This window comes from Balaenoptera musculus, chromosome 20, assembly GCF_009873245.2.
Source record: "Balaenoptera musculus isolate JJ_BM4_2016_0621 chromosome 20, mBalMus1.pri.v3, whole genome shotgun sequence".
NCBI classification, from domain to species: Eukaryota; Metazoa; Chordata; class Mammalia; order Artiodactyla; family Balaenopteridae; genus Balaenoptera; species Balaenoptera musculus.
Window position 1 is genome coordinate 1997120 of NC_045804.1, and position 24694 is coordinate 2021813.

The 24694-nt window shown below is 50.6% G+C and overlaps 1 protein-coding gene across 3 annotated transcripts in view; it reads right to left on the minus strand.

The window, feature by feature from the left end:
* Positions 1-900: 900 nt before the first annotated feature.
* Positions 901-24694, minus strand: part of FAM20A (FAM20A golgi associated secretory pathway pseudokinase) — a 51456-nt gene continuing 27662 nt past the window's right edge. Inside the window, exons 2-12 of one of the 3 annotated variants that reach the window (XR_005018033.1) lie at positions 18136-18320; positions 17399-17449; positions 15416-15494; positions 11210-11302; positions 9764-9879; positions 9069-9249; positions 8042-8151; positions 7465-7546; positions 6901-6960; positions 5705-5959; positions 5503-5610 (exon numbers count right to left, since the gene is read on the minus strand). Coding sequence is in view for 1 of the 3 variants with exons in the window: in XM_036838447.1 (XP_036694342.1) it covers positions 5389-5641; positions 6901-6960; positions 7465-7546; positions 8042-8151; positions 9069-9249; positions 9764-9879; positions 11210-11302; positions 15416-15494; positions 17399-17449; positions 18136-18320 (1210 nt within the window). In the remaining 2 variants the exon portion in view is untranslated. Of the gene's footprint in view, positions 5642-5704; positions 5960-6832; positions 6961-7464; positions 7547-8041; positions 8152-9068; positions 9250-9763; positions 9880-11209; positions 11303-15415; positions 15495-17398; positions 17450-18135; positions 18321-24694 lie in introns of all 3 variants that reach the window. The other 2 variants (XM_036838447.1, XR_005018034.1) reach the window with 2 other exon arrangements.

The window sequence follows — 24694 nt, forward strand, 5'->3', positions numbered from 1 at the left end:
TGGGAAGAGGTTTTTTACTTTGCTTTAACCTTTCCTCCCCTTTTTACATCAACTAGAATTTATGGTGGGTTGGGGGGTGGGGTAGGATGTGTCTGTGTTTCAAATTGGTCTAAAAGGCCATCCTACTGAAAAGTTCTGCTTTCCCATCTACCACCTTACTCCTCTGGCAGACTTTTTTGTGTAAACGTGTGTTTTGAGTCTTAACTGTATTTCAGTATTTTCCAGCCTTATCAAGGTTATGTGTTGTTACATTATTCCATGTGCACCAATGATACCCAACTGTTTATTTTTATTACTGTTATTTTTTGAAACAAAATTTCACAGTTCCATAATGTAGGCACTTTTATTTGCATTGTGATTTATATAGTATACAGGGTTATACTGGGGGTGACTGCAAGCGTTTTTTCCATCTGTGTGCATCTGGCTCTGATTTTTAATCCCCTCTCCTTCCCCTTTCCCAGGTAATTTAAATTGGTCATGGTAAATTGTTTTCATAGATTTGAACAGCTTTTGGGTTGTTACGAAGTTTGGAGTGTAAATCTGGGAAAGAGATTTTATTTACATTTTAGTGTGGGATAGAAAGCCACCTTATTTCAAATTTTTTATTTTTCAAAACGATCTTTACTAAATGAGGATTTTCTGGTCTGTATTTTGTGTTTAGCTTTTTATATTTAAAAGATTAAAAATAAAAATTATGTTCTTATTAGCTTAAAGCTTGATTTGATCTTTGTTTAAATGCCAAAACTGTACTTAACTAAATTATTTAGAATGCCATAAATGTGCAGTTTCATATATGTATATAATCATGCTCATGTATATTTAGATTCATAACAATGCTTTCTAAATGAGTTTTGTTCTTAAGTCATTTGGCTTTGCTGTTTACTCCCTTTTGTAGTTTTTAATCTAAGAAAATTTAAGTCTGAATTTAAAAATGATCACATTTAAAGCTTTATCTTTGTGCAGTCTATGTGAGAAATCACGATTGGCATCATTTGTCTCAGTGGATATTCAGGGCTTCAGAAGGCATTATTTCTGGGCTTGGTGAGTGGGTTTATGAGCTCCACTGCTCTAGGAAGCATAGGTGGCCAAAGGACCATTTTGTATTGTTTCCTGGTCCCTAGCCTGATTATACTGTGTGTGCTGATACACCCTCTTCTCTTTGTTATAGATTGTCTTAATGGTAGGTCAAGTAATAAAAAAGATTAAATAATTTAATTCTCTAACGAATCAGTTTTTCTTCCCTTTCTCCTTCGCTTCTCTTCTCCCTCTCCCCCGAGCCCCCGAAGCTGCTAATTGGTGGGCACGAATGAAAATCGAAAGTGAATTAGGGGATCGGTGTTTTGAAAGAATAATATGTTTGTTTTCAGTGTTTTCCAATTCAGTTTGTCAAAGAATGAATCTAAAAACCTTACTTTAAGGGTAATTGAGATGTAGCAGATCTGTACTGAGCAATGGAAAGAAAAGATTAAATCAAAAGTCAAAGGTTTCCTTTTTATTGAGGGTAGACTGGTTCTCTGGCTTTGGAACTTTCCCCGACTCAATGGGGGAATGTCATTTCTAGGTCAGCATGCTCTTTGGTTTAAATTTAATATGTGCATTCATATATTTAGGTATGCTTCTATATTTTGCATGCATATAAAGTCATTTCTAACATTTATTTCTCAGATTTCTGAGGGGGGGATGATTAAATTGAATTCATTAGCATATTGGAATTAATTTCTTTATATCCAGTGAAGTTGGAGATAATGTTGTACTGCCTAGAACATTGCTTAAGTTGTGCTGCTTTGTAACACATGCACTTTGTCCAGATTCAGTAATCCCCTCCCTCAACCCGCTGGAGTTGGAACCTTTTGAGTCACAACAGAATATAATTGAAGAAAATTTTCCTGGGTTGACTGTACTGGTTGTAGTTTAATTTTCCCTCTAAAACACTGGCTTATATGAAATCCCTTTTTGTTTTTTAATGACTTAAATATTGACAGTGTAAAATTGAAGTAGTATGATGTTAGTTTTCTTAATATTGCTTTATCTCCAACCACAGATGAACAGCTGAACCCTTTTTGTATTTTTTGTTAGGCCCTGGCAGTGTACTTCTAGATGGGCTAAAACTAAAACAACATGGAGAAGCAGTGTGTCGATCACCATCATAATAGCCCTCAGTAAAGACTGTGGAGAGGAGAACATAAAAGGGAGAATGGTAAATCTCTCCCTTCTTACCCTAAGGAATTTCACACAGCAGTCAGTGTTACTGTGTACATACAAAGTTGAAATTTGTGTACTGACAGAAGTCCAGAGCTGTGACTTCATCCTGATGCTGCCTAAAAACCCAGACCACTAATGAGCAGAATGTTTTCGTTGTGCGAAAGCTCTCTGCCAGTGTAGCTTAAATAGCTTTGTGGTTTTCTAAGTCACCACTAGATGGAGGGCTTTTTATCATCTTTGTTAGCCTTAAAGTCAGTTACAGTTGGTCCTCATTATTCACGGATGCTGTATTTGCGAACTTTGCAAATTTGCGTACTTGCTGAAATTCATTTGTAACCCCCCAGATCAGTACTCCCGGCACTGTCACAGTCATTCCCGGACTTGAGTGGAGAGGGGCCCGCGTCTCCCGACACGCAGGTGCCTGGCGGAGGTCAGACCAGGCCCACTCTGCCTTCTAGTTTCAGCTGAAATCAGGCGCCCTTGTTTTGGTCTATTTAGTGCCACTTTTTTGCATTTTTGTACTTCCTGTTAGTGATTTCTCTATTTAAAGTGGCCCCCAGGGAGTGCTCGTGCCCTGGCTGGGGTCCCGAGGGCGAGAAGGCGGTGGCGTGTCTCTAGAGGGGTGTGTGTGAGCCAGCTTCTCCCAGGCGTGAGCGGCAGCGCCGTTGGCCGAGCTCAGTGTCCGTGAAGCAGCAGTGGATGCTAACTGAGGTGTCTTCAACACACCATAACACAGGACTCGAGATCGTTATTGGTTGGTTGACAGAAATGTCACCAGAGGCTCAGCTCACAGGAACCTACAACCCTGTATTTCTTCTAGGGGCAGATGGTTGTCTCCGCCAATTCCGTGTCCTTGGTGACCTCATCAACCATAAAACTACCACAGATAAGAGAATCAACTACCCTTTTTACCGTCTTCAGACTCAGATTGTCCTCCTGACTTTGGGGGAGGCTAAGTGAGTTCCTCCAGACCCCTTTCTCCACCAGCTCGTGGGCTGTCCGTTCCCTTTCATTTTTTAGTTTGCTAAAACTAAACATGAAAAGTTCTTACATAGAGACAGGAGAGTTTTTATTGTCGTGGAATATTGAACAGTGGTCCAAAATGAACGTGTTGGAAGAACTTGATAGTTCTAAGACTGGGGTCTTTTGTTTTCTGGTATTTTTGACAAATGGTAGAGGCTTAATTTTGGTATTAGTGAAAAAGTAATGGATGGGTGAATAATGAGACATCTAGGTACGCGACATACTGTGGTCAAACTCAGTTCTGTTACTCTCAGTCTGTAAAGGACGCCAGCATTTTTATTATAGGCCATCTGAAAACTAGTCCGTTGTCACGGAAGAGGCTGGGTTAAGGTGGAGCTGGACTTACCTTCCTGAGGCTCTGCAGTTTGGAATTTCAGACCATTTTATGCAAGTCTTTGAACACCTTCGCCTGAATATTTTCCTCTCTTCCCACTGTGTGTAATTACCTGGCTCCCCCTCCAAAAGGAAATGTAGGCTTGAAGTAGAAGAAACCGTTTGTGAAGTGGGAGGCCCTGAGCGGCAGTAGAGACACCGCAGTAACGCAAGGCTCTGGGATTAAGGTTCCTCTATTAAAGACTGATTTTTGTTTTAAAGCCAACGAATACAACTTCATAAATTGGGTGAGTTACTGTTGAGTTTTTGTGTTACAGTGGAAAGAACGCTTTGGGATAGTTTTGAATCATTAAGTTGCGTGATTTTAGTTAACCTTCCTGAGCCTTAGTTTTCTTGGAGGTACACTGGGGGTCAGGGGTTCTGCCTGTCGGGGAGGATTGGAAGCCTGCGTTTGATTTTCGCACATGGAGAAGGAGCTCCGTGAATGGAAGTGATGTTAGTATCATGGGGACATAGGTTCGGGGCAGTGTACGAGTAATGGGGGGAGCCAGGGTGGGCCAGAAGCACCTCTGTCTCTGGGCACACGGCAGAAGTCTCGGATGACGTCTAGAGGCATCTTGACCCGATACCCACTTTAGCGACAGCTTCTTCCCACCCCGCTCGTACTGGTACTTGTGCCTCTGGCCTGTACCAGAAAAGCTGAGCTGATGAAATCAGCCGTTTTTACTTGCTGAGTGATTAATGTGAATACACGCCTATCCCGTGTGTTTTCATGGATTGTTGAATAAGAAACAGCCTCCTATTCAGACACGAGCAGGTCAGCAGGGAGGAGGCTGAAGAGACAGGAAACCCCTGAGATGCCCACTTTTGAGGGAGGCTTGGAAAGTAAACTTGACTTAGTCCTTTCCGAGTGAGCAGTGGAGGGTAGTGGCATCCAGAGTGCCAGACTGCCCCAGGTAGCCGTGCTCCTCTTGGGGGTGGGTGGGGGCAACTCCTGAACCTTAGGGGGAGGAGGGCTGCCACTGGTGGGCCCTGGTCGGCCCTGGCTGTTCTGCTGCCTCGGTGCAGGCTCATGTGCCTGCTGGACCCATTCTGCTGCTGTCCCACCTTCAGGGCCACCCTTGTTCTGCCTTCTGTTGTTACTGGATGCTAGCTTTGACAGCCTTGATGTTACTTCAATTGATGCTTACTCTTCGGATTGAAATATCCCTTTTCTGATACTCTGAGCAAATTCCTATGTTATTTTCACCTCTTGTAATAACACTTCTGAGAAATTACTTTAGGACCAGTCAGTAGGGATTATTGTGTTCAGACTGGGCCACAGTGCTTAGAATATGAATAGAAAGTGTGCAGACTACTTTGAACCAGTTGGAGAGTTACCATATTTAGGTTTTTTTTTTTTTTGGTCTGCTCGTGAGATGCCAGATGTTTATTAATCTGGATCGGGAATTATCCTTGTAGATATAATAAAGATCTGGGTGTGTCCATCTGATGTCCCGTAATTTTATTTGTTACAGTTAATGCTCTCTCCTGGGAGCCAGGCTTCCAGGCCGGTCCCGCGTCCAGATTTCCCAGTGGGCTCAGCAGGTGGTGTGTGGCCTTGAAGCAGAGCTTCTGGGGAGAGAAGGAGCCAGGGCAGTGCTCCAAGGAGGAAAGTGCAGTGGGTCCCACTTCTTTTGCTCTTTGGGAATCATCCCAGTGCCCTGCCTGCTTCCTGAGCTCCTGAGCCAGGCCCCAGCCTGGCCGGGGCCCGCGAGGACACTGTGGTCCACACTCCAGAGTCCACCGCGGGCTCCAGGCGTAGTTTCCGAGGTTGGACTCGTCCAGCCCCTAGCTGGGGCCGGAGTCTGGGGCCGACTGTCCCGTGGGGCCGTTGGCCACGACGCTGTGCTCTCCGTGGGCCTCTATGCAGCCCCGCACGGTCCTGAGGACAGTCTGGAGTCTGCGATCCAGGGCGAGGAGGTGCGGCTCTGTGAGCACAGGGGCGAGCTGGTCTTGCAGCAGCGACTCCCTCATTACGTCGCTGAGTCTGTAGTCGGCTCGGGCCAGCAGCTGCAGGTGCGAGAGTGTTTTCCTTTTTATTCTGGAAGGACAAAGTCGGGGGACCAGGTAAGTAAACGCAAAGAAAGAAACTTCTCGAACTTACTTCCTTCCCCGCCGACAGTGCTGGGGGCTGACGTCTGGAGAGCCTTGGCCCCCAGTGTCTTCTCAGGCGCGTTTTAGTGCAAACCCGGTAAGAAGGGAGTGGATGAAGGGTGGCGGCTAGGACTTCGCGGTCCTTGGCCGAGTCGCCCTGCCAAGCATCTGTGCTCTAACAGCTGTGACGGCACAGCATCAGATGCTCCTCGGGGAACCCGGACGGAAGTGCCATGTACTAGTGACTTCTCAAGGACACTGAAAGCTAACGAGAGAAGCTTCCAGTAGGTGAAATGGTGAAGACGTGTGCTGTCTCAGAGGCCGCGGGTACCGCTGGGCTCCAAGTTGTTTCTGCTCGACTTTGTAATTCTGATTTCTCTGTGTCAGATTCTAAAATCAGGGCTGGAAGTGGGGTAGGGCCAACCTTGCCTGTAGGAGTTTGATTTCTTTTTATGTGGGAATGTGACTTGGACTCAGATGTGTAAGCAGCTTAGGTGTCCACGCATCGTCATACACAACTCCTGCCTTTCCTACGCGGGAGGAGAGGAAGGGGCTAGGGAGGGAGGCACACGTCAGTTACCCCAAGAAGTGGAGAAAGGAAGTTCAGGCTGTGCTCTGAGTTTTCCAGCTGGAAATAGAGACCGTTCTGCTACGTGTGGACCACGTATTTCTAATTAGCTCCGGACCCTGCAGCTGTGCAGGTGGGCCGTCTTGACCAGCTCGGCTGCAACACCGGAGAGGTGTAGAAGCAGGGCAGAGATTCTCTGGAGAAGTGTTGGCCAGGCAGGGGCCTGAGTACTTCCTCTAACCTGACACGAGTTCATGGGACTTCAGTCAGGATTTTGCTTGGCCGGCGATCAGGCAGTCATACTTATGCGCTTACGTGAGTGCGGGGCGCAGCAGAGTTCTGGTTAGTCCTGTCAGGGGCCGCGGGGCTCTTCGGAAAGTGAGTGATGATCTGAGTGTGTTATTAAAGCGGGCGACCGAGAGGTTTTAAAAGATTAGATCCTAAGTCATCTGCTGAGAGATGAGGGTGTGAGAAGTGCTGGGGGCGGTTCTGCGGTTGTGGCATAAGGAACGAGGTCGTGCCTGTCCTTCCACCCACCCGCATCCTCGGCCAGTGAAAACGGATGCAGACCTGCGCAGCTTGGTGGCAAGCAGGACGAAGTGTCACAGCTGTGACCCGTCCCTGAACGGAAAGCTCACCGGCAGCACTGCGAGAGCGGCGAGAGGATGGAGATTTCGTCGTGGGAGTGCCGTCCGAACCTGCGGGGAGGAGAGACAGGCTTTCATGGGGGCGCCGGGGCGGGGTGGGGGCGTCGGGCACCACCTCCCGCCTCAGTGCTTCCTGCTGCCTCCCCCTCTGCCGTTTCTGAATCCCAGCTTGGGGTAAAATGCCAGGGGTCACGGCGGCTGCCTCTCCAGCCCTTCTCCTCCATCAGGTCACAAGAGCCTCCGTCCACAGCTGGCAAAAGCAAGCGTCCGTCCGTTCCTTTATCCACCGGCCGCAGAGGGCCAAGGCCGAGCACGAGGGTGAGCCGCGCGCTGGGTCTCCGGGAGGGGAGCGTGGGGTGAGTTACGGAAAACGTGGGTCCGCTTCCTAGCGCGCTCAGGCTGGAGGAGAGTCAGGCGGCGCTCAGCCGAGATCAAGAGCAGAGGAAGCGGGGCCCGGAGCGGGCGGGACGCGACCGCGGAGGCCCTGGCTCGGGCCTGCCGCCCCTGGGTCGCTTAACAGCGGCGCCGCCGGAGAAGGGCCCTGGGCACGCTCACCCCCTGGCGTTGTCCAGGTGAATCAGGAAGCCGTCGTCCCCAAATTTGCTGAACGTCTCGTAGTGATGCCGGTCCATGTTCCCTGTGGAGGAGGGAGGCGTGGGCGCGGGCTCCCGCCCCGTGAGCCCCACGGGGCACGGAGGCCGGAGCCGGAGCCCGGCCGCCAGCTGTGGCGCCCCCAGCGTGGCCGGTGGCATCGCGGAGGGAGCAGGAGGGAGCCCGGCAGGCGGACAGAGCCGGTGTGAGCTGCTGGCCACTCGGGGGCTTTGCCCCGGCGCCCCCGCTCAGGCGCGGCCCGGGCTCCAGAAGCACACGGGCCGCCTCCCGGGGCGCACGGCCGCCTTCCTGGCGCGCCTGCCCTGGGCGCCTCCCGCAGCCCCCCGGCCGGAGGGGAGCCCGGCCTCTCGGGCAGCCGCGTCCCCGCCCTCACAGTGACGTCCCCTCCCGAGGGCGGCCCGCTCGCTCCTGTCCCCGGGGCCTCTACCACTTGGAGCCCGTGGGTGGCGCGACGTTACTGAGGCCGGTGGCCCAGGCCACCAGGGTCCCCGCCCGGCCGGGCCCCGCGGGCAGCACCCACCCGTCAGGAAGTCGAAGATGGCCATGTCGATGATGTTGAGGAGACGGCCGCTGCTGCTGTGCGGGTAGACCTGCTTCACCGTGTCGCAGTAAAGAGGGTTGACCTCCCACCTGGGCGAGAAGAGGACCTGGGCTGCAGAGGCCGGGCGGCAAGGCGTCCGCGCCCGCATCCAGGCCCCCCGGTCCTGCCCGGGCCGCTGGCGGCAGGCGCCCCCCGGAGGAGCTGGGCAAGGAGCTGGGCAAGGAGCTGGGCAAGGACCCGCCGGAGCCGCGGACTCGCTGGGTGAGAAGGGCTGGGGCCCGTTCTCCGCGCGTTTCCCGAGCGCCCGCCCGGCTGGGCGCCCGTGTGCCCGGGGGGCACCTGCTCCCTCTGCGGCCCCTCGCCCAGCCTCTCGGGCGCTGGCCCTCCGCTCTCCCGAGCCGCTCGCAGCGCCCCCGCCAGCCATCCTCTGCCATTTCTCTGCCACATGGGCTCCTCCGCCTAGAGCGCCCCCAGGTCTCTTTTCGTCTGGGGGGGGTCTTCCTCAGCCTTCACGAGTCCCCCAGAGATTCTGGCCCGGTTACTCCTCTTCCCACCACGGTTGGGGTGTCTGGATCGACGAGCCCATTCATTCAGTCGCCTCGTATTAACTGAGGACCTGCCCTGTGCCCGGGAGTGTGCCACGCCCTGGGGAGCAACCGTGAGGTCCCGGCTTCACGGCGTGGGCTCAGCAAGCCCGGTCCCTCCCGCGGCCTCCCCGTGGGCATCTCTGCGGGACAGCAGGTGGGCACTGCGTTCCCACAGCCTGGCCACCGTCTGCCGCCCCGCTGGACCGCAGAGCTTCTTGAGGGCACAGCCCGGGTCTGTCCTTTCTGTCTCCCCCAGCATCTAGTGCAGGGTACGCAGTGGGCTCTTTATAACCAAACGCGTGAAGTAAAGGGACGGAACGGACAGCGGGCTCCACGGGAGACGAGGCAGAGGAGGACCGAGGCAGCGTCAGGGCTCCCCGAGCCAGGCGAGCAGGTCCTTGGTCCAGGGGCCCACTCACTCCTCTTTGCCCGCCAGCGAGTAGGAGCGGATCCAGGGGCTGGGGACGGACAGCCGGGGGGCCAGGTTGAGGGACGGCAGGAACGCGGACAGCGAGCCCTCCAGCAGGTGCGGGTTGCCGCACACGGCGTACTCCGTCTTGCACAGGTACGGGCACTTGGCGAAGAAACACACGTTGCTGGCTAGAGGCGGAGAAGGAGAGCAGTAAGAGGAGGACGCACGCCGTCCTCCTGCCCCACGAAACCCATGAGGCGGGAAGGGAAACCCAGAACCCGCGGCTCGGGGGGAAAAGGCCGGGGAAGAAGAAAACAGCGCCTCTTCCCGATGTAGGGGCTTGTGGATGCTGTTAAACTGAACATCCTGGGGACCAGCTCGCAAACGTCTCAGAGTAGAGACAGTGTGGGGGCAGCCTGGCTGCATCGCGCCCGCGCGGCCAGCCCGGCCTTCGTTCGGATGGGTGGCATCTGACTCGGGGGCGGCCGGCATCAGAGTTCAGAGCCCAGGCTGGTGAGCGTCTCATGTCCAGCCGTCTCCCATCCCCACGTCACCTTGTGTGACGCCCAGGTGGCCCAGGGTGCGAGTGTCTGACGGCAGCATGTAGCCGCCTGATAGGGGATGGGGCCACCAGCAGGAGGTCAGGCCACACTGGCCAACCACATTCTTAGACCCAGAGTGTTGCTTTGGCCAGAAGCCTACCTGGAGAGATAAAGAAAACACTCTGCAGGATTTCATTCTTGGTGACCTCCAGGATTTCCTTGGTGACATTGACTAGCCTCCCTACGGTCGGTGGTACCCGTCGGAAGTCCAGAATCCTGAAAGAGGGGGAGCCCAGTTCAGATCTGGGGGATGATCGCCCATTAGAAATGGACCTGCTGCGAATTCCCTGGCGGTCCAGTGGTTAGGACTCCGTGCTTCCACTGCAGAGGGAACGGCTTCGATCCCTGGTCGGGGAACTAAGATCCTGCCCTCAAGCCAAGCGGCAGGATCCAATCCAAAAAAAAAAAAAGAAAAGAAAAGAAAAAAGAGAAAGAAATGGACTGGCCTTCTGACCACACCCAGCCGAGGGCGGGGGTCTCCGCAGTGCAGAGCTGACCGTGCCGAGGGCAAGCCTGCATCTAAGGGGCTGGGAGATGGGGTAGGAAAGGAATCCTTATCCCATGAGGCCTCCTGGGCAAAGCTTCCACCCTCCAAGCTGTGTCCTAGCTCAGTGCTTCTCAGGCTCCAGTGTGCACATGAGTCACCCGCGATCTTGTTCAGATGCAGCTCTGAGTCAGTGGGTCCAGGGTGAGGCTGAGAGTCTGCATTTCTGAAGAGCTCCGAGGGGGTGGCCAGGCTGCTGGTCCCCAGACCACACCTCTAGTAGCAATGACAGGCAAACAGAGGGAGCTAGGAAACTGAGGAAGGTGCTCTCACCTTTTAGTATCGTGACCTTGAGACCCTTTGGGGAAATGGCCGTGGGCACATTCTCCCCACTTTCAGGGCAGGAAACTAGAGCCAAATCACAACGTCAGGTTCAGGTGTAGCTTGGGCAGTCTGGCAGGGTTAGTTTTCTTACTAAGTGACTCTTTTCATTACATACATTAAAAGGCCTTGTGGGGCTTCCCTGGTGGTGCAGTGATGAAGAATCCGCCTGCCGATGCAGGGGACACGGGTTCGATCCCTGCTCTGGGAAGGTCCCACATGCCGCGGAGCAACTAAGCCCGTGTGCCACAACTTCTGAGCCTGCGCGCCCTAGAGCCCGTGAGCTGCAACTATTGAGCCCGTGAGCCACAACTACTGAGCCCACGAGCCACAACTACTGAGCCCGTGTGCCGCAACTACTGAAGCCCGTGCGCCTAGAGCCCGTGCTCGGCAACAAGAGAAGCCACCGCAATGAGGCCCCCGCACCGCAACTAGAGAAAGCCCGCGCGCAGCAACAAAGACCCAACACAGCCAAAAATAAATAAAATAAATAAATAACGAAAAAGGCCTTGTGATTTTCGATCCATGGGGTTGGATGGGTCGTGTTGGGTTTCAAGGTGTTGGGACCCAGGAAGAAGATGAAGTGCCAGGAAGAAGTGGGGTGGGGGCAGGGTCTCCCTGGGGCGCCCTCTGGGGATTGGCCTCCGCAGTCAGCGCTGCCTCCCTGGGGCCAGACCCTACCTGTCCAGGTGGAAAGCTGCAATCTCAGCGTTGTGTCTCTGAAAATCAATGAAGTAGAAGAAGTCCTCGGGCGTCTCTTCATCTCGCAGCTGTCTAGAAGGAAGGAATCATGCCCTGGACTCAGACCTCAGCTGGGGGCCTGAGAAAAGAGCTCACACACATGACCAGACAGAAAGGAAGACACGCCTTTATGCTTTTCAGGGAGGCACGGATGATGGGACAGCACATCAGGAACAGCCCGTGGCTCCCTCGGCTGGGGAGACCCGCAGGCGGGAGGAGCGAGGCTTCTTGCAAGACGCGGACCATCCTGGAGGCCCCCCGGTGCCAAGCCTCCTTCTCGAGCAGCTCTGGTGACGGCCGCTGATTCTCTGAAAAGCCCAGTGGTTGGAGGGAAGAAATCCACTCGTCCGCAGATACACAGAAGGCAGGGCACTGGCTAACACACCAGAGGTTGTGTACACCCGGGGGCCAAGGATTAAGAGAGGTGGGGTACGAGACAGAACTTTATAAAAGGAAAAGTGCCCTACAGGTGCAATTTAGCATGACTGACACGGAAGAGCAAAAAGTTCTGGGTCTGTGAATCGACCGTCTACTCAGAGGCACCTCACCTGGGTCGTGAGACCAGGTCCTGCCAGAGATTGAAGGGAGGCTAATGCAGAGGATATGTACTTATATACAGTAAAGAATCCCTACTAGATTCCTGCAAAGCACCATCCTGCCTGGTCATGAAGGGCCGGCTGGCTATGTACGTTTAGGTGCCTCCCAGTAATATGAAGGGGATCCCGGCTGCTGGGCCCAGGTTGACTGGCCTCAGTGCTGATAATCCTTGGAAGAAGGATGATCTTCGAATAATTTTATAATCCACCGTGCAGGGCTGCACGAGGGCTGCGAAAGCAACGTGAATGTAAATCAGCGTAATGTTGTGTAATGAGCTGTAAGTGCGCGGCGCCCGAAATGGAAACAGTGACCGGCGCTTCGTCCCAAACACCAGCCAGTCCTGGAAACCACGGCAGGGGGCTGCCCGGAGCGGGCACTCTCCTTTAAAAGGTGCCGCCACACTTAGAGTACAGCCCAGGCCTGACCCAGGGCTGCTTAGAGCATTGCCGAATGTCCAGGCCAGCAAGGACTGTCCGTGTGTCCTCAGCTCGTTTGCATTCCTGAATTCTGTATGTAAGAATACACAGTCTGGGAATTCCCTGGCGGTCCAGTGTTTAGGACTCAGCACTTTCACTGCTGTGACCCACGGGTTTAACCCCTGGCCAGGAAAAAAAAAAAAAAAAAAAGGTAAAGAAAAAATAAAAATAAAAAAAAAAGAGAGAATACACAATCTCTGGGATGCCCTTTAGCATTTTCTAAACCATCATTTCTTCATTTTTGTATGGCATATTTAGGCATGATTTTAAATTTGAAAATCATTTCTCCTTTACGTCGGTACTTCCCAAAGCTTGAGAAGCACAGATGTATTTTTCATTGCATCTATTGAATTATATTACATTAAAAGTATAATCTTTGTGGTCATAATTTGTATTACCCAAAGATAAATTTCTACTTTCCTTTTTTAAAAAGGGACAAATGCTGTTCACTTGTAGAAAAAAAATGCATGCTTTTTCAAGAAATACATTTTAAAATGATACTTTGGCTTGGGACTAAATTTTAGAAAATGCAGATTAAACTTTGTGTTATGCCGTGAGCGTAGATCAAATGGCTTTTGTGACCTAATGTGGGAAGCTTTTGCATTATACTCAAGGAAACAGCTGGTTCAGTTGAGCACTTTTTGCGTTTTGTTCGTAATTGACAAGGCAGAGAAGAGATTTCAGGCTGTTACTTCATGGGCTTTCTTGCAAATGAAACACTACAAGTGTGAGTAGTTTTTCCTCCCCCAAATAGAGCTCATTCACTTTCTATTAGCTTCCAGTTTTTAAAAATTACAGACACCTTAATGTGCCACATATGAATTTTGCTCAGAGAACGCAATTCGTGGATCTGGCGGTAAATGGTGAATTTGCAGATTTCTCATTATTCTGACGCTTCTCTTTAACGTCTCGTGTTTCTACGCCAGTGTTCCTTCTGCTTCCTCTCTAACTGATGCTCAGTTAGGACTCTACATTAAACATGCACGACTAACCGTAACGATCATTTAAAACTCTCCAGTGGCCCAAACACCACGGTGGCTCTGTGTTCAGCTGAGTGGCACCCAAGAATCTTGTGCCTGCTTCTGGACCTGGGCTGGTTGCCCTGTGTGTGCAAAGCTGTCGCTCTCTTTTAAAAGGAACACAGTTCTTTTTAGTACTTGATAGGCTTGAATATAAGATGAGACCCCCCTCCTTCCCCAACCTGTCCCTCAGAAAAGGGAGTCTTTCCATATTCAAGGGCTCCCTCTCAATTTCTTTATTTTGTTTGGGACAGATTCATTCAGCTGAGATGCTGCTTTTATTACCTGACTGAACTGGTTAAAACAGGCTGCTGGTGGTGACAGGGGCAGAATTTAACATGGGTTTAACATTGACCCCAAACTCGACTCCAGCGATGCTGAGGACCAACGTCAAAAATTTTGGACGAGTGACATGTGAGACTGGGGTGGGGGGGGAGCAATATTTCCAAATCTCGGTATTGTTTTATATGATGAGATGTTTCTTCATCGGTAAATTAAATACAGGCAGACATTCCCTCGTTTCATGTACATCGTTATATATTTATTTATTTATTTTGTAGTACTCCGTTTCTTTTCTTTTTTGAATTTTATTTCTTTTTAATACAGCAGGTTCTTATTAGTTATCTGTTTTATACATATTAGTGTATATATGTCAATCCCAATCTCCCAATACATCGTTATATATTTAAATTGACCAAATAACTAGATTTTTGGATTTTCACATGGAAAAATGGAGGATCTCCTTGTGTGGCAGTGGTTTTCAAGGCTGTCCTTGCCTTGGGATTAGAGGGGGCCCCCAGACCAATCCTATTGGACCCCCTGAGGGTGGGATTCAGGCATTGGGGTTTTTCAAGGCTTCCCAAGTGATTCAACGCACAGCTGATGTATTATAAAGCTCTCCTTAGTACTTTATATGCCTAAGTATGTAAGTGCTTAGTGCTTCATAAGGGTTTTTGCTAGGGCAGTGCAGGGATCAGAGCTAAGACTCTTTATTTAGTGCTCATTCGACCATCAGACCCACCTACAGGGCCTTCAATATGCCTCTCCGTTATTGGAAGTTTTGGAATCTAAGTCAGCTGAATGGGATTCCGCCGGAAGACCGTGCCTTCTGGCAGAAAGCATGACTTGGGTAACAGGACCCCTCCTGGGCCATTTTCTCTTGGGCGTGTCATGTCCAGGAGACCATCCTGATTCAGGAATCTCAAACCTCTGCTGCAGAGCCTTTGGGGGCCAGGAACCCATACGCACACCAAGCTCTGTTCGTAGACTGAATACATATTATTTCACCCACATAGACACACTACAAAATTTTAAAGGCATGTATTTGCTGTTATGAATAAAATAGAAATTAATTTAAAAGTGTGATTGGCTGTAGAGAACAAACGTATGGACACCAAGGGGGGAAAGCGGGGAGGGGGGTGATGGTGGTGGGATGAACTGGGAGATTGGGATTGACATATATACACTAATATATATAAAATAGATAACTAATAAGAACCTGCTGTATAAAAAATAAATACATAAAATTAAAAAAAAAGTGTGATTGGCTTCAGGGGAGCCTTTCTTCATGGTCTAGTTTTTCAATCAAAACAAGTATTATTATGTAGATACCTCTAACCTTTTTGAGGGTCCTAGCCGTGGAAAAAAGCGAGGCTCATTTCTGGAGGTAGAGTGTGAATCTGGCAGTCCAGCTGCCTGGTTTGAATCCTGCTTCCACTGCTTGCAGCTGGGAGGTTGGGGCGAGCTGGCCTCTCCCGGCCTCAGTGTCTTCATCCATAAAGTGGACATTATTAACAGTCCCCGACTCAAAAGATAGTTGATGATCCAAAGGCACAGTGCATGTCAAGTGTGTAGCAGAAATACTAGCAAAGACCCAGCTCTTACTATTTTGAATCATTATCACCAAAACAGCTATATGCTTGTGCAGATGGCCCCAAAGAGAGTCTATAAATGCTTGGCTTAAAGATTTTAGACCACTTTTATTCATTTTTGGTCAGAACTCCCCCAGGGCTGCCACAGCTGTGCATATGGAGGTGAGGGAAGCACTCACTTACCTCATAGGTTTGAACATGGCCTTCCCGAAGTCCGAGAACCTCAGAACCAGTTTGAGGTGGACCCCGCTGGGTTTCACGACTGTTTGGGGAGAAGGGGGAGTTAACGATGCTTCTGGGCCCAAGCTCCGGGCTGTGATCATTTCCTCATTCAGTAAACCCAGCCCATTGCTTCTCCTCGCCCTTCTTCCTTGAGACCCTAAAGGGCAGGACTTGCTCTCAGAGCCGGCAGGGTACAATCCATCGGGTCAGGCCGTGGAGAGTGTGTCCGTGGACTCAAGACAAAACTTCCTCTGCTGTTACAGGGAAAGGGCAAGACAGTGCAGCTTTCCCCAGAGGGACACTCGCTGAAAACCCCAAAGGATGTTTTCCTAAGAAGAGCTGACCCCTTCCTCTTTGCTTCAGCTGTGCCTTAGAGACTCTGATTATGCCCCCTGTTACATGGCATTAGACTTGGTTATTGATATCTCTTCCTACGTAAAACTGGCCACCTGGGCTGTGATGGGGCTTGGTGACACCTGAGGTGCACGTGCATGATCTTGACAGTGGGTACTGCCTCCTGATGTGTGTCCTGGGCACCGCACTCGCCTGGCCCTGCCCCGGCCCTGCCGTCAGCCCTGCGAGGGGCGGGATAATGCCTCCCTCACCTTTGCCTTCTAAAAAGTGGCAAATGGCAGGGGCGAAACTAAAGAAAACGGAAGCCCCAGGCCCTACAAACTTGTGTCTTTAACAAGTCGTGACACACGGAAATTTCTGACGTGTGCTCAGTTCATCGAGGTCACTGGAGGGGGCTCCTCGTGGCCGGCAGTGGCTGGTGGGACCTCAGTGTCCAGGCACACCCGTACCCAAGTCACAGCGCCCTGGCAGGGACCGTGGTGTATCTCACGCCTATCTTTTTGACTCTACTCATCATTTACCCCAGGGGGTCTCAACCTTGGCTGCATGAGGATCACCTGGAGCGTTTTTATATAAAATGCTGATGCCTGGGCTTCCCCCTGGCAATCGAATCAAAACCCCTGGGGTGGGGACCAAGACGCAGCAATTTTTAAAGCTCCCTGGGTGACTACTCTGCCGCCGGGTTGAGAACCACCGTCCTGCACCACTGCTTCTTAAATCTGAAAATGTACTCTAGTCCCCTGAGGATTTTGTGAAAATCCAGATTCTGACTCAGAAAATCAGGGCGGGGACTGAGATTCTGCATTTCTGACAAGCTCCTGGATGGTACAGAAGATGCTGGGCCAAGGACCACATGCCGCCCAGCAGGGTCCTACCCAAGAGCTCCTCTAAAATGCCGTTTCTTTTGTGCGGGAAGGTGGGGAGAAATGTAGGTTCTCAGAGATGAGGCAGAGGGACTCATGCGCCTCAGCTCCTGACGGATCCCCATGGAGGGGACAGCTGGACCTCCACGTTCCTGCCAGGTACTGGGGTTCACAAGGCAGTGAGGGGATGGAGGGGGATGGAGGTGGGGCGGGGCCACGATTGGTCCAGGGCATGGGCGTGGCGTGACTGGGGCGCGCGGCCAGGGCCTGGGGCGGGACCGGGAGTGGGGCGGGTCCGGGGTGGGGCGGGGTTGGCGATGGGGCGCGGCCAGCTCCCGGGGCGGGCCGGGTCGGGCCAGGGGTGGGGTGGGGCCGGCGATGGCGCAGGGCCTGGGCCCAGGGGCGGGGCGTGGCCGGGGCCACGGCATGGGCGTGGCGTAGCCGGGCGCGCGGCCAGGGCCCGGGGCGGGGGCGGGGCCGAGGCCGGGGGCGGGGGCGGGGGCGGGGCCGGTGATGGGGCGGGGCCAGGGCCCGGGGCGGGGGCGGGGCCGGGGATGGGGCGGGGCCAGGGCCGGGGCGGGGGCGGGATGGGGCGGGGCCAGGGCCCGGGGCGGGGGCGGGGCCAGGGCCCGGGGCGGGGCCAGGGCCCGGGGCGGGGCCAGGGCCCGGGGCGGGGCCAGGGCCCGGGGCGGGCCGGGGTGGCCGCGGGCGGGGCCAGGCCACTTACTCTGGGTGCAGTCGCAGGCTCCAAGCAAGGCTTTCTCGTCCTGACTGTAGTCTGTGAAGGAGGAGCAGGGCGCTGAGAACCCTCGACTCCGGTTCAGACACCGGAGAATCCGGTTCAGAGGGGGAGCCTGGAAGGCAGCTCGGGGCCCTTGCGCATTCAATAGGGGGCCTCCCCGAGCCCCATTTGGGGCCGCAGCCTCCCAGCCTGCTGCATCCAGGCCCCATGCTCTCTAGCCCTTCCGTGGACGCTCCAGCAACAGCTGGTGGGGAAACCGGTGCTGGCTGGTGTCTGCAAATCCCTCTGTGTCCCTTAGGCTGGCGTAGTGCTCGAGGCCTCAGGCAGCAGGCCACCACTGGGTCCTCGGCCAGGTCACTTTTAAACTGTCCGAGCCTCAGTTTTCCCATCTGTAAAGCGGCAGTGATAATGTCTACATCACGAGATCACTGTGTAAGAGGGAGTCGCCAGATTCAAAAGGAGCACTGGATCGGTGGTGGCCATCGCCTTTCTGTAAGCTACGGAGCACCTCCTGTGCCTCCCTGATGGGGCTGTGATGAGATCACGGTTGTAAGATCTCTTTCAAAGGGAAAGAGATCACTGTCTGTGTTTTTCTTCTTCTTTCTCTCTTGGGTGTCAGAATCAACCCTTTACTCTTTCACCCTGGAGCCTGGCCTGATTGGGGTTTACCCAGCCTCTCTGGGAGAGAGTCAGTCCATCCCGCCTGGTCCTGTGACCCTCACCAGCGCTGATGGTGGGAAGGTGCCTCATGTCGTGGAGAAGTTTGCTGACGACAGGACTGGACCGGGAGTACAGGCCGTGGCGGCTGATCCCCAGGTGGAACTGGACCCAGCTGGTCTCCAGGCGGAGCTGCAGCGGGGGATCCAGGGAAGTGAGATTCAGCTGCTCCTTGTATATCTTGTGTCGCCTGAAAGAGCAGGAAGAGTTTTTCTTCAGCTGGCGGAACAAGGGCGCAAAGACCTGCCGAGGCACCTTGTCTGGACTCTCCGTTCTTTCATTCATTTGGCAAGAGTATAAAGCACCTGATATGTAGGAGGCTTCACGCTGTGCTCAGGGTACCATGGGGGACAAAGCGGCCACAGGGCTTCCCTGCCCTCAGAGAGTTTACAATCCAGTGAGCGAAACAGGCAAACAGTTACACAGTGCCACACATACATCCACAAATACCTAACCACAGACCATGACGAATACTGTGAAGGAAAACGGCAGACGGTTAAGAGGCAAATTAGGGGCCTCGTATAATCTGGGATCTCAGGGAGTGATCCTGGGCCTCTTCCGGCACTTTCCCATGAAAAAGTCTGTATTTTATACTTCCCAATATTTCCTGACCTTAGGAGTCAGGAGGTAGGAGAGAGAAGGTAATTGATGAGAATGAAAAGAATGAGGGTCAGGATTGTTAAGGAGAGCTGGAAGCTGAGTGAGATTAATCAATACGTCCTATAAGAAAAGAAGAATTGGGCTTCCCTGGTGGCACAGTGGTTGAGAATCTGCCTGCCAATGCAGGGGACACGGGTTCGAGCCCTGGTCTGGGAAGATCCCACATGCCGGAGAGCAACTGGGCCCATGAGCCACAACTACTGAGCCTGCGTGTCTGGAGCCTGTGCTCCGCAACAAGAGAGGCCGCGACAGTGAGAGGCCCGCGCACCGCGATGAAGAGTGGCCCCCGCTCGCCGCAACTAGAGAAAGCCCTCGCACAGAAACGAAGACCCAACACAGCCATAAATAAATAAATAAATAAAATTTTAAAAAAGAAAAGAAGAATTAATTAGCCATATACTGTTGGTTCTGCTCAGGACACTTTTCTGCCAGGGTAAAAAGAAAAAGCTGAAAAACAATGCCACTGCCATGCAGAGGCTCAGAGCCCAGTCTGGGAGACAAGCGGTACATCTGTGAAATCATCAGAGCAAAATATAAGGCAGTTGTAATCAACTGCTGGACATGTGTTCAGACAAAAACGCCTTAACATTTTGGGGAAGGGAAAGACGATTATATGGTGAAGTAGTCAGAGGAAGACTCCGATGGGAGAAAGTGGACTTCAGCTGGATCCACATGGGTGGTGTTTGGATTGAAGGGGAGACGTGGGGTGTGCTCCTGGATTGGGGACAACATGGACATTACAAGAGGCAGGCGAGGGACAGGTATATCTGAGGATTAGAGAGGAAGGATGGAGAAAATAGATGGCTGAGTGAAAAGATGGAGGTCTTCTGACTGGAAAGCAAGGCGAGTCGGCACGTGTCATCTGGTGAGGTGAAGCTGACCGGGGCGGGCTAGGTGGGATTATGGGGCAGGGTTTGGGTGTCCCTATACATCCGTATTTCTCAAACCGTGATACCTTACCTCTGAGATCTGTGGTGGGGTACATAACAAAACAAACACGGCCGATATTCTTGGCGTGTCAAATGTTCTCTCTGGTAAATAGTTTTAAAAATTCCTTTTATATTAAAATAAATATAGACACGTTATGGGGAGGAAAATGAAACAATCATTTTTAATAGAAAACAGTAGTTTTCCAAGAAAATTTCACTTGGTCACCTCAGACTTTACCTCCAAGAGTCCAGACCCTCAGGAGGGAATGGAGTTTTGTTTTGTTTTGTTTTGTTCTGCACTCACCTCGCCCTGTGTGAATACAGTCAAATAATAACGCTGTCCTGGGTGAGAGTCAATTGTCTTGAGGAAGAGGCTCAGTTTTATAAACTGATGTGGAAGGAGGGATGTCTGGCGGCTCTTGGTCCTAGCCTTCTTGGTACCTGCTCCAGGGTCCTGGTGGCCTCTGGGTGCCCCTACTTTTGGAGACCTTCGCCTTATACCATGTCAAACATATTAAAATCCACCCCTCATTCAATATTTTTTGCTATCCCTTTTTTTTTTTTTAATTTTTATTTATTTATTTATTTATGGCTGTGTTGGGTCTTCGTTTCTGTGCGAGGGCTTTCTCTAGTTGCGGCAAGTGGGGGCCACTCTTCATCGCGGTGCGCGGGCCTCTCACTATCGCGGCCTCTCTTGTTGCGGAGCACAGGCTCCAGACGCGCAGGCTCAGCAATTGTGGCTCACGGCCCTAGTCGCTCCGCGGCACGTGGGATCCTCCCAGACCAGGGCTCGAACCCTGTCCCCTGCATTGGCAGGCAGATTCCCAACCACTGCGCCACCAGGGAAGCCCCTGCTATCCCTTTTGAAAGTTTTCTTTTATCATTCTGAATCTGTTAAGAATAAAGTATCAAAGTAAACAAACAACAACAACAAAGAATAAAGTATCTAGTAATATAACCAAGTCAACAATACCGGGCCAAAGTCTTTCTAGAGCTTCCATCAAGGAGTCCTGGCTCTATCCCCTGGATTTATGCAGAACAAATTCCTTCCTTACATTGTAGCCTTGTAAATATTTGAAGATGGATGTCACGTGACCTCAGTTCCCATCTTCAGGTTGAGTTTCTGCATTCCCTTCACCACCTTCCCAGGCCACGGTGTGAATCCATTTGTGATTTTGGTTATGTGGATCTGTTTCCCTCTTCTTTCTTTCTTTCTTTTTTTAAATATTTATTTGGCTGCATTGGGTCTTCCTTTCGGCACTCGGGATCTTTCGTTGCGGCCCGTGGGCTTCTCTCTAGTTGTGATACATGGGCTCTAGAGCACATGGGCTCAGTAGTTGCGGCGTGTGGGCTTAGTTGCCCCGCGGCATGTGGGATCTTAGTTCCCCGACCAGGGATCGAACCTGCGTCCCCTGCATTGGAAGGCGGATTCTTAACCCCTGGACCACCAAGGAAGTTCCACTTCCCTCTTATTTCTGACACCCAGAATGAAATGCAAGAGCCCAACATGGATCGCCCAGTGCAGAGCAGAAGAGGATAATTACCACCCCCATTCAAGATGTTTTCTTTCTATTAAGGTAGCCAAATAATGAATAAATGTGGAGAAACCACATCACATATCTCTGAGAAAATAGAGATGTTGTGGTTGGCAGAATTCTAGAACTGGCCTTCAAGGTTCCACGCCCTCATCTCTAGAACCTGTGAACATGATGACCTGTCACTCCCAGGATTATTCTATGTTGCCTGGCACAGTTGACCAGGGATGAGGAGATTATCCAGCAGGGCCTAATGTAGTTACATGACTCTTGAAAGCAGAGAGTTTTCTCTGGCTGGTAGCAGAAGGAACCGAAATGTCTGTCGATGGATGAATGGATAAAGAAAATGTGGTATATACACACAACGGAAGATTATTCAGCTTTAAAAAAGAAGGAAATCCTGCCTTTTGCAACAATATCAGTGCACCTGGAGAACATTAAGCCGAGTGAAATAAGCCAGACACAGAAAGAGAGACACTGAGTGATCTCACTTCTATGTGGACTCTGAAAAAGTCAAATTTAATAGCAGCAGAGAGGAGAACAGTGGTTGCCAGGGGCTGGAGGGCGGGGGAAACGGGGGGGATATTGATCAAAGGGTGCAAAGTTTCAGTTGTGCAGGATGAATAACCCCTGGGGATCTAATACACAGCATGGCGACTCTAGTTAATCACACTGTACTGTATACTTGAAATTTACTAGAAGTGTAGGAGATCTTTGTTCTCCAAAAGGAGGTGAGAAAAGATGGCTGGGACGTCCCCCCAAGACAGCAAGCTCTGGGCAGGCAGCCTTCCAGCTGGGGGTGGAGGGGAGGCTTGAACTACTGGTATAATTATCCGAAGTGTCTCATGTTTAAACTGCTTCAGTCCTAGCAGTTTACTAGGTCTGCAGGCCACCGGCCAGCTCTTCCTTACTTTATTCACATTTATTTTTATTTTAAAAGAGAGCCGGGCCAGGCTCTAGTTCCCAAGGCTACTTTGAGGCTTAAACTCTGGGACTGCTCGACTCCCTTGGGAGTCTGATGGAAAGACTGCAAAGTCCTGAGCTGAGTTAGTCACCCTGAGCTAGAGCAGCAGAAAGAGAAACAATGATTCTGGGATTTGGGAGCAGGGCTGGGGAAGAGGTGGAGTTTTCTTAAGTGGAGCTGCAAGCTGATGGGTTCCAGCTACAACAACAGTCCAACAGTCGCGGCTCCAGCCTCCAAAGAGAAAAACAAATGTGGCAAATTGAGTGTAACTTCCGCAGGAGGACGACTCGTTCTTGAAAACGTTCATATTTACTGTTGGGTGGGGATGCATAGCTCTCTGGTTAGCGATTCTGCCCTTTCCAGGGCCAGTGTCACAGCCTGGGCGGGGGCGGGGGGGAAGCACAAAGAAAGGGCATCACGGGGTCCTTCCCACTGGGTTTTTGTTTGCTTGTTTTTGGGTTTTTTTAATGGTTAAGGTAGAGCTGCTCAGAGTTGTCTATTTTTTTTCTTTCTTTCTTTTTTTTTAAAATCAGAAACATTGTTTGTGTGCCCTTTGTTCCTTGGGGACAGCCAGCAGGGGTGTGCTGGAGCTGGATTGGACAGGTAGCTTGACATCTGCCGTCCTGGGAGAATTTACACCATGGAAACTGGCAAATGTGACAGGCCGGGGCTTTTTGGCCCCCAGAGGAGAGCCCCTTCTGCAGCACACTGGCCTGTGCTCTGATTATGGTTGTGTGCTTGCAAACATAACAATGGTAAAAGAGATAACCAACAAGGACCTACTGTACAGCACGGGGAACTCTGCTCAATATTCTGTAATAAGGATCTAAATGGGAAAAGAATCTGACAAAGAATGGATATATGTATCTGTATAACTGAATCACTTCTCTGTACACCTGAAACTAACACAACATTGTTAATCGTCTATACCCCAATATAAAATAAAAATTAAAAAAATATGGCGAATACAGAAATTACCTGCTTTTTTTAACCTGTTTGTTATACCCAAGGAAAAAAAGAAAGTAGATTTCTAAAAACGCAGCTCAATGTGGCAAAAGTAAATATCACTATATTTTAAAAATATTATATATATAGGGGGAGGGATTGTTATGTAGAGTATCAGCCAAGATAATCCTGGTCTTTAAACTAGCCTTACTTTTAAAGGAAGAAATAAAGTAGATACCAAAAAATAAAGCACAAAGCATTGATGGGATGTTGCTTTCATTCATAAAAAGAAAACCTCAGTTACAAGTCCCATGACCTTAAGGTGAGGAGTAAAATCCACTCTCCTCATTACCCTCTGAAGTACTGGAGTTTTCCACAAAAATTGTTTTGAATAGGAAATACTTACATGGTTCAAAGTTTTAAATGTCAAAAATCTCCCTTCCATCCCTGTCTGCCCGTTCACTGACTTCCATCTCCAGAGGTAACTGATGTGGCCAGTTTTTTCCCGTTTCTCTCCCCTTTTACCCTTATAGGTTTTGTAGCATAAAATCCACGCTGTCCTGAAACTTGCTTTGCTCTCGTCACTAGGTTTTGGCAACTGTTCCAATTCAGCACCCAGAACGCTCCTTATTCCTTTGTAAGGCTGCCTAGTATTCCAGTGTTTGGGAATCACAGAATTCACCTTATTCCTTCTTGGTAAAAATCTAGGTTGTTTGACATCTTTTGTTACTGCAAGCGATGTTGTGAAGTCTAACCTGTACCTGTGACGTTTCCCTTGTGCGGGAGGACGTCTGTACCGTGAAATTCTAGAAGCGTAATTGATGGGTCAAAGGTAGATATTAATACATTTGTCATTGTTACAGAAATTACCAAGCTGCCCTCCTCCAAGGGTGAGCAGTGTCTGAGACTATTTTCACGAAGCGTTGCCAACAGTGTTACGACACTTTTTGATCTTTGTCAACCTAATAGGTGAAAAATGGTACCTCCGTGTATTTTAAACGTGCATCTCTATCTTGCTAGGAGTTAAGCTGTGCTGACCACGCAGCTGAGCATCTTTCCACGTGTTCAAGAGTCATTTCTATTTCCTTTGCCCATGTCTGTGCTGGGTTGTTCATCTTTTTCTTATTGGTTGTGCACATGTAGAAAATCAGCTCTTTTTCCCTACTATGATTTGCAAATATTTCCCCCACCCCGATTTTTGGACTTTATTTGGGATGATCTTTTTTCATGCAAAAATGTTGATTTTTATAAGGTTGAAATGACCACTCCTTTTATTCAGGCTCTGACTTCTACATTATACTTAGAAAAGCCAGTCTCACTTTGAAGTGACAGGAATACAAAGCCAAATCAAAGCAAATCATGGTTCCTTCTAGTATTTTCCGGTTTCATTTTTTCCATTTAAATATTTAGTAAAAGGTATGTAAAAAATATTTAGTATGGTATGCACCTTTTTCCACGCTAGATAGCTAGCCAGTTCTCTAAAAATCATTTATTAAACAGTCCATTTTAAAAAATCTCACTGATTAAAAAT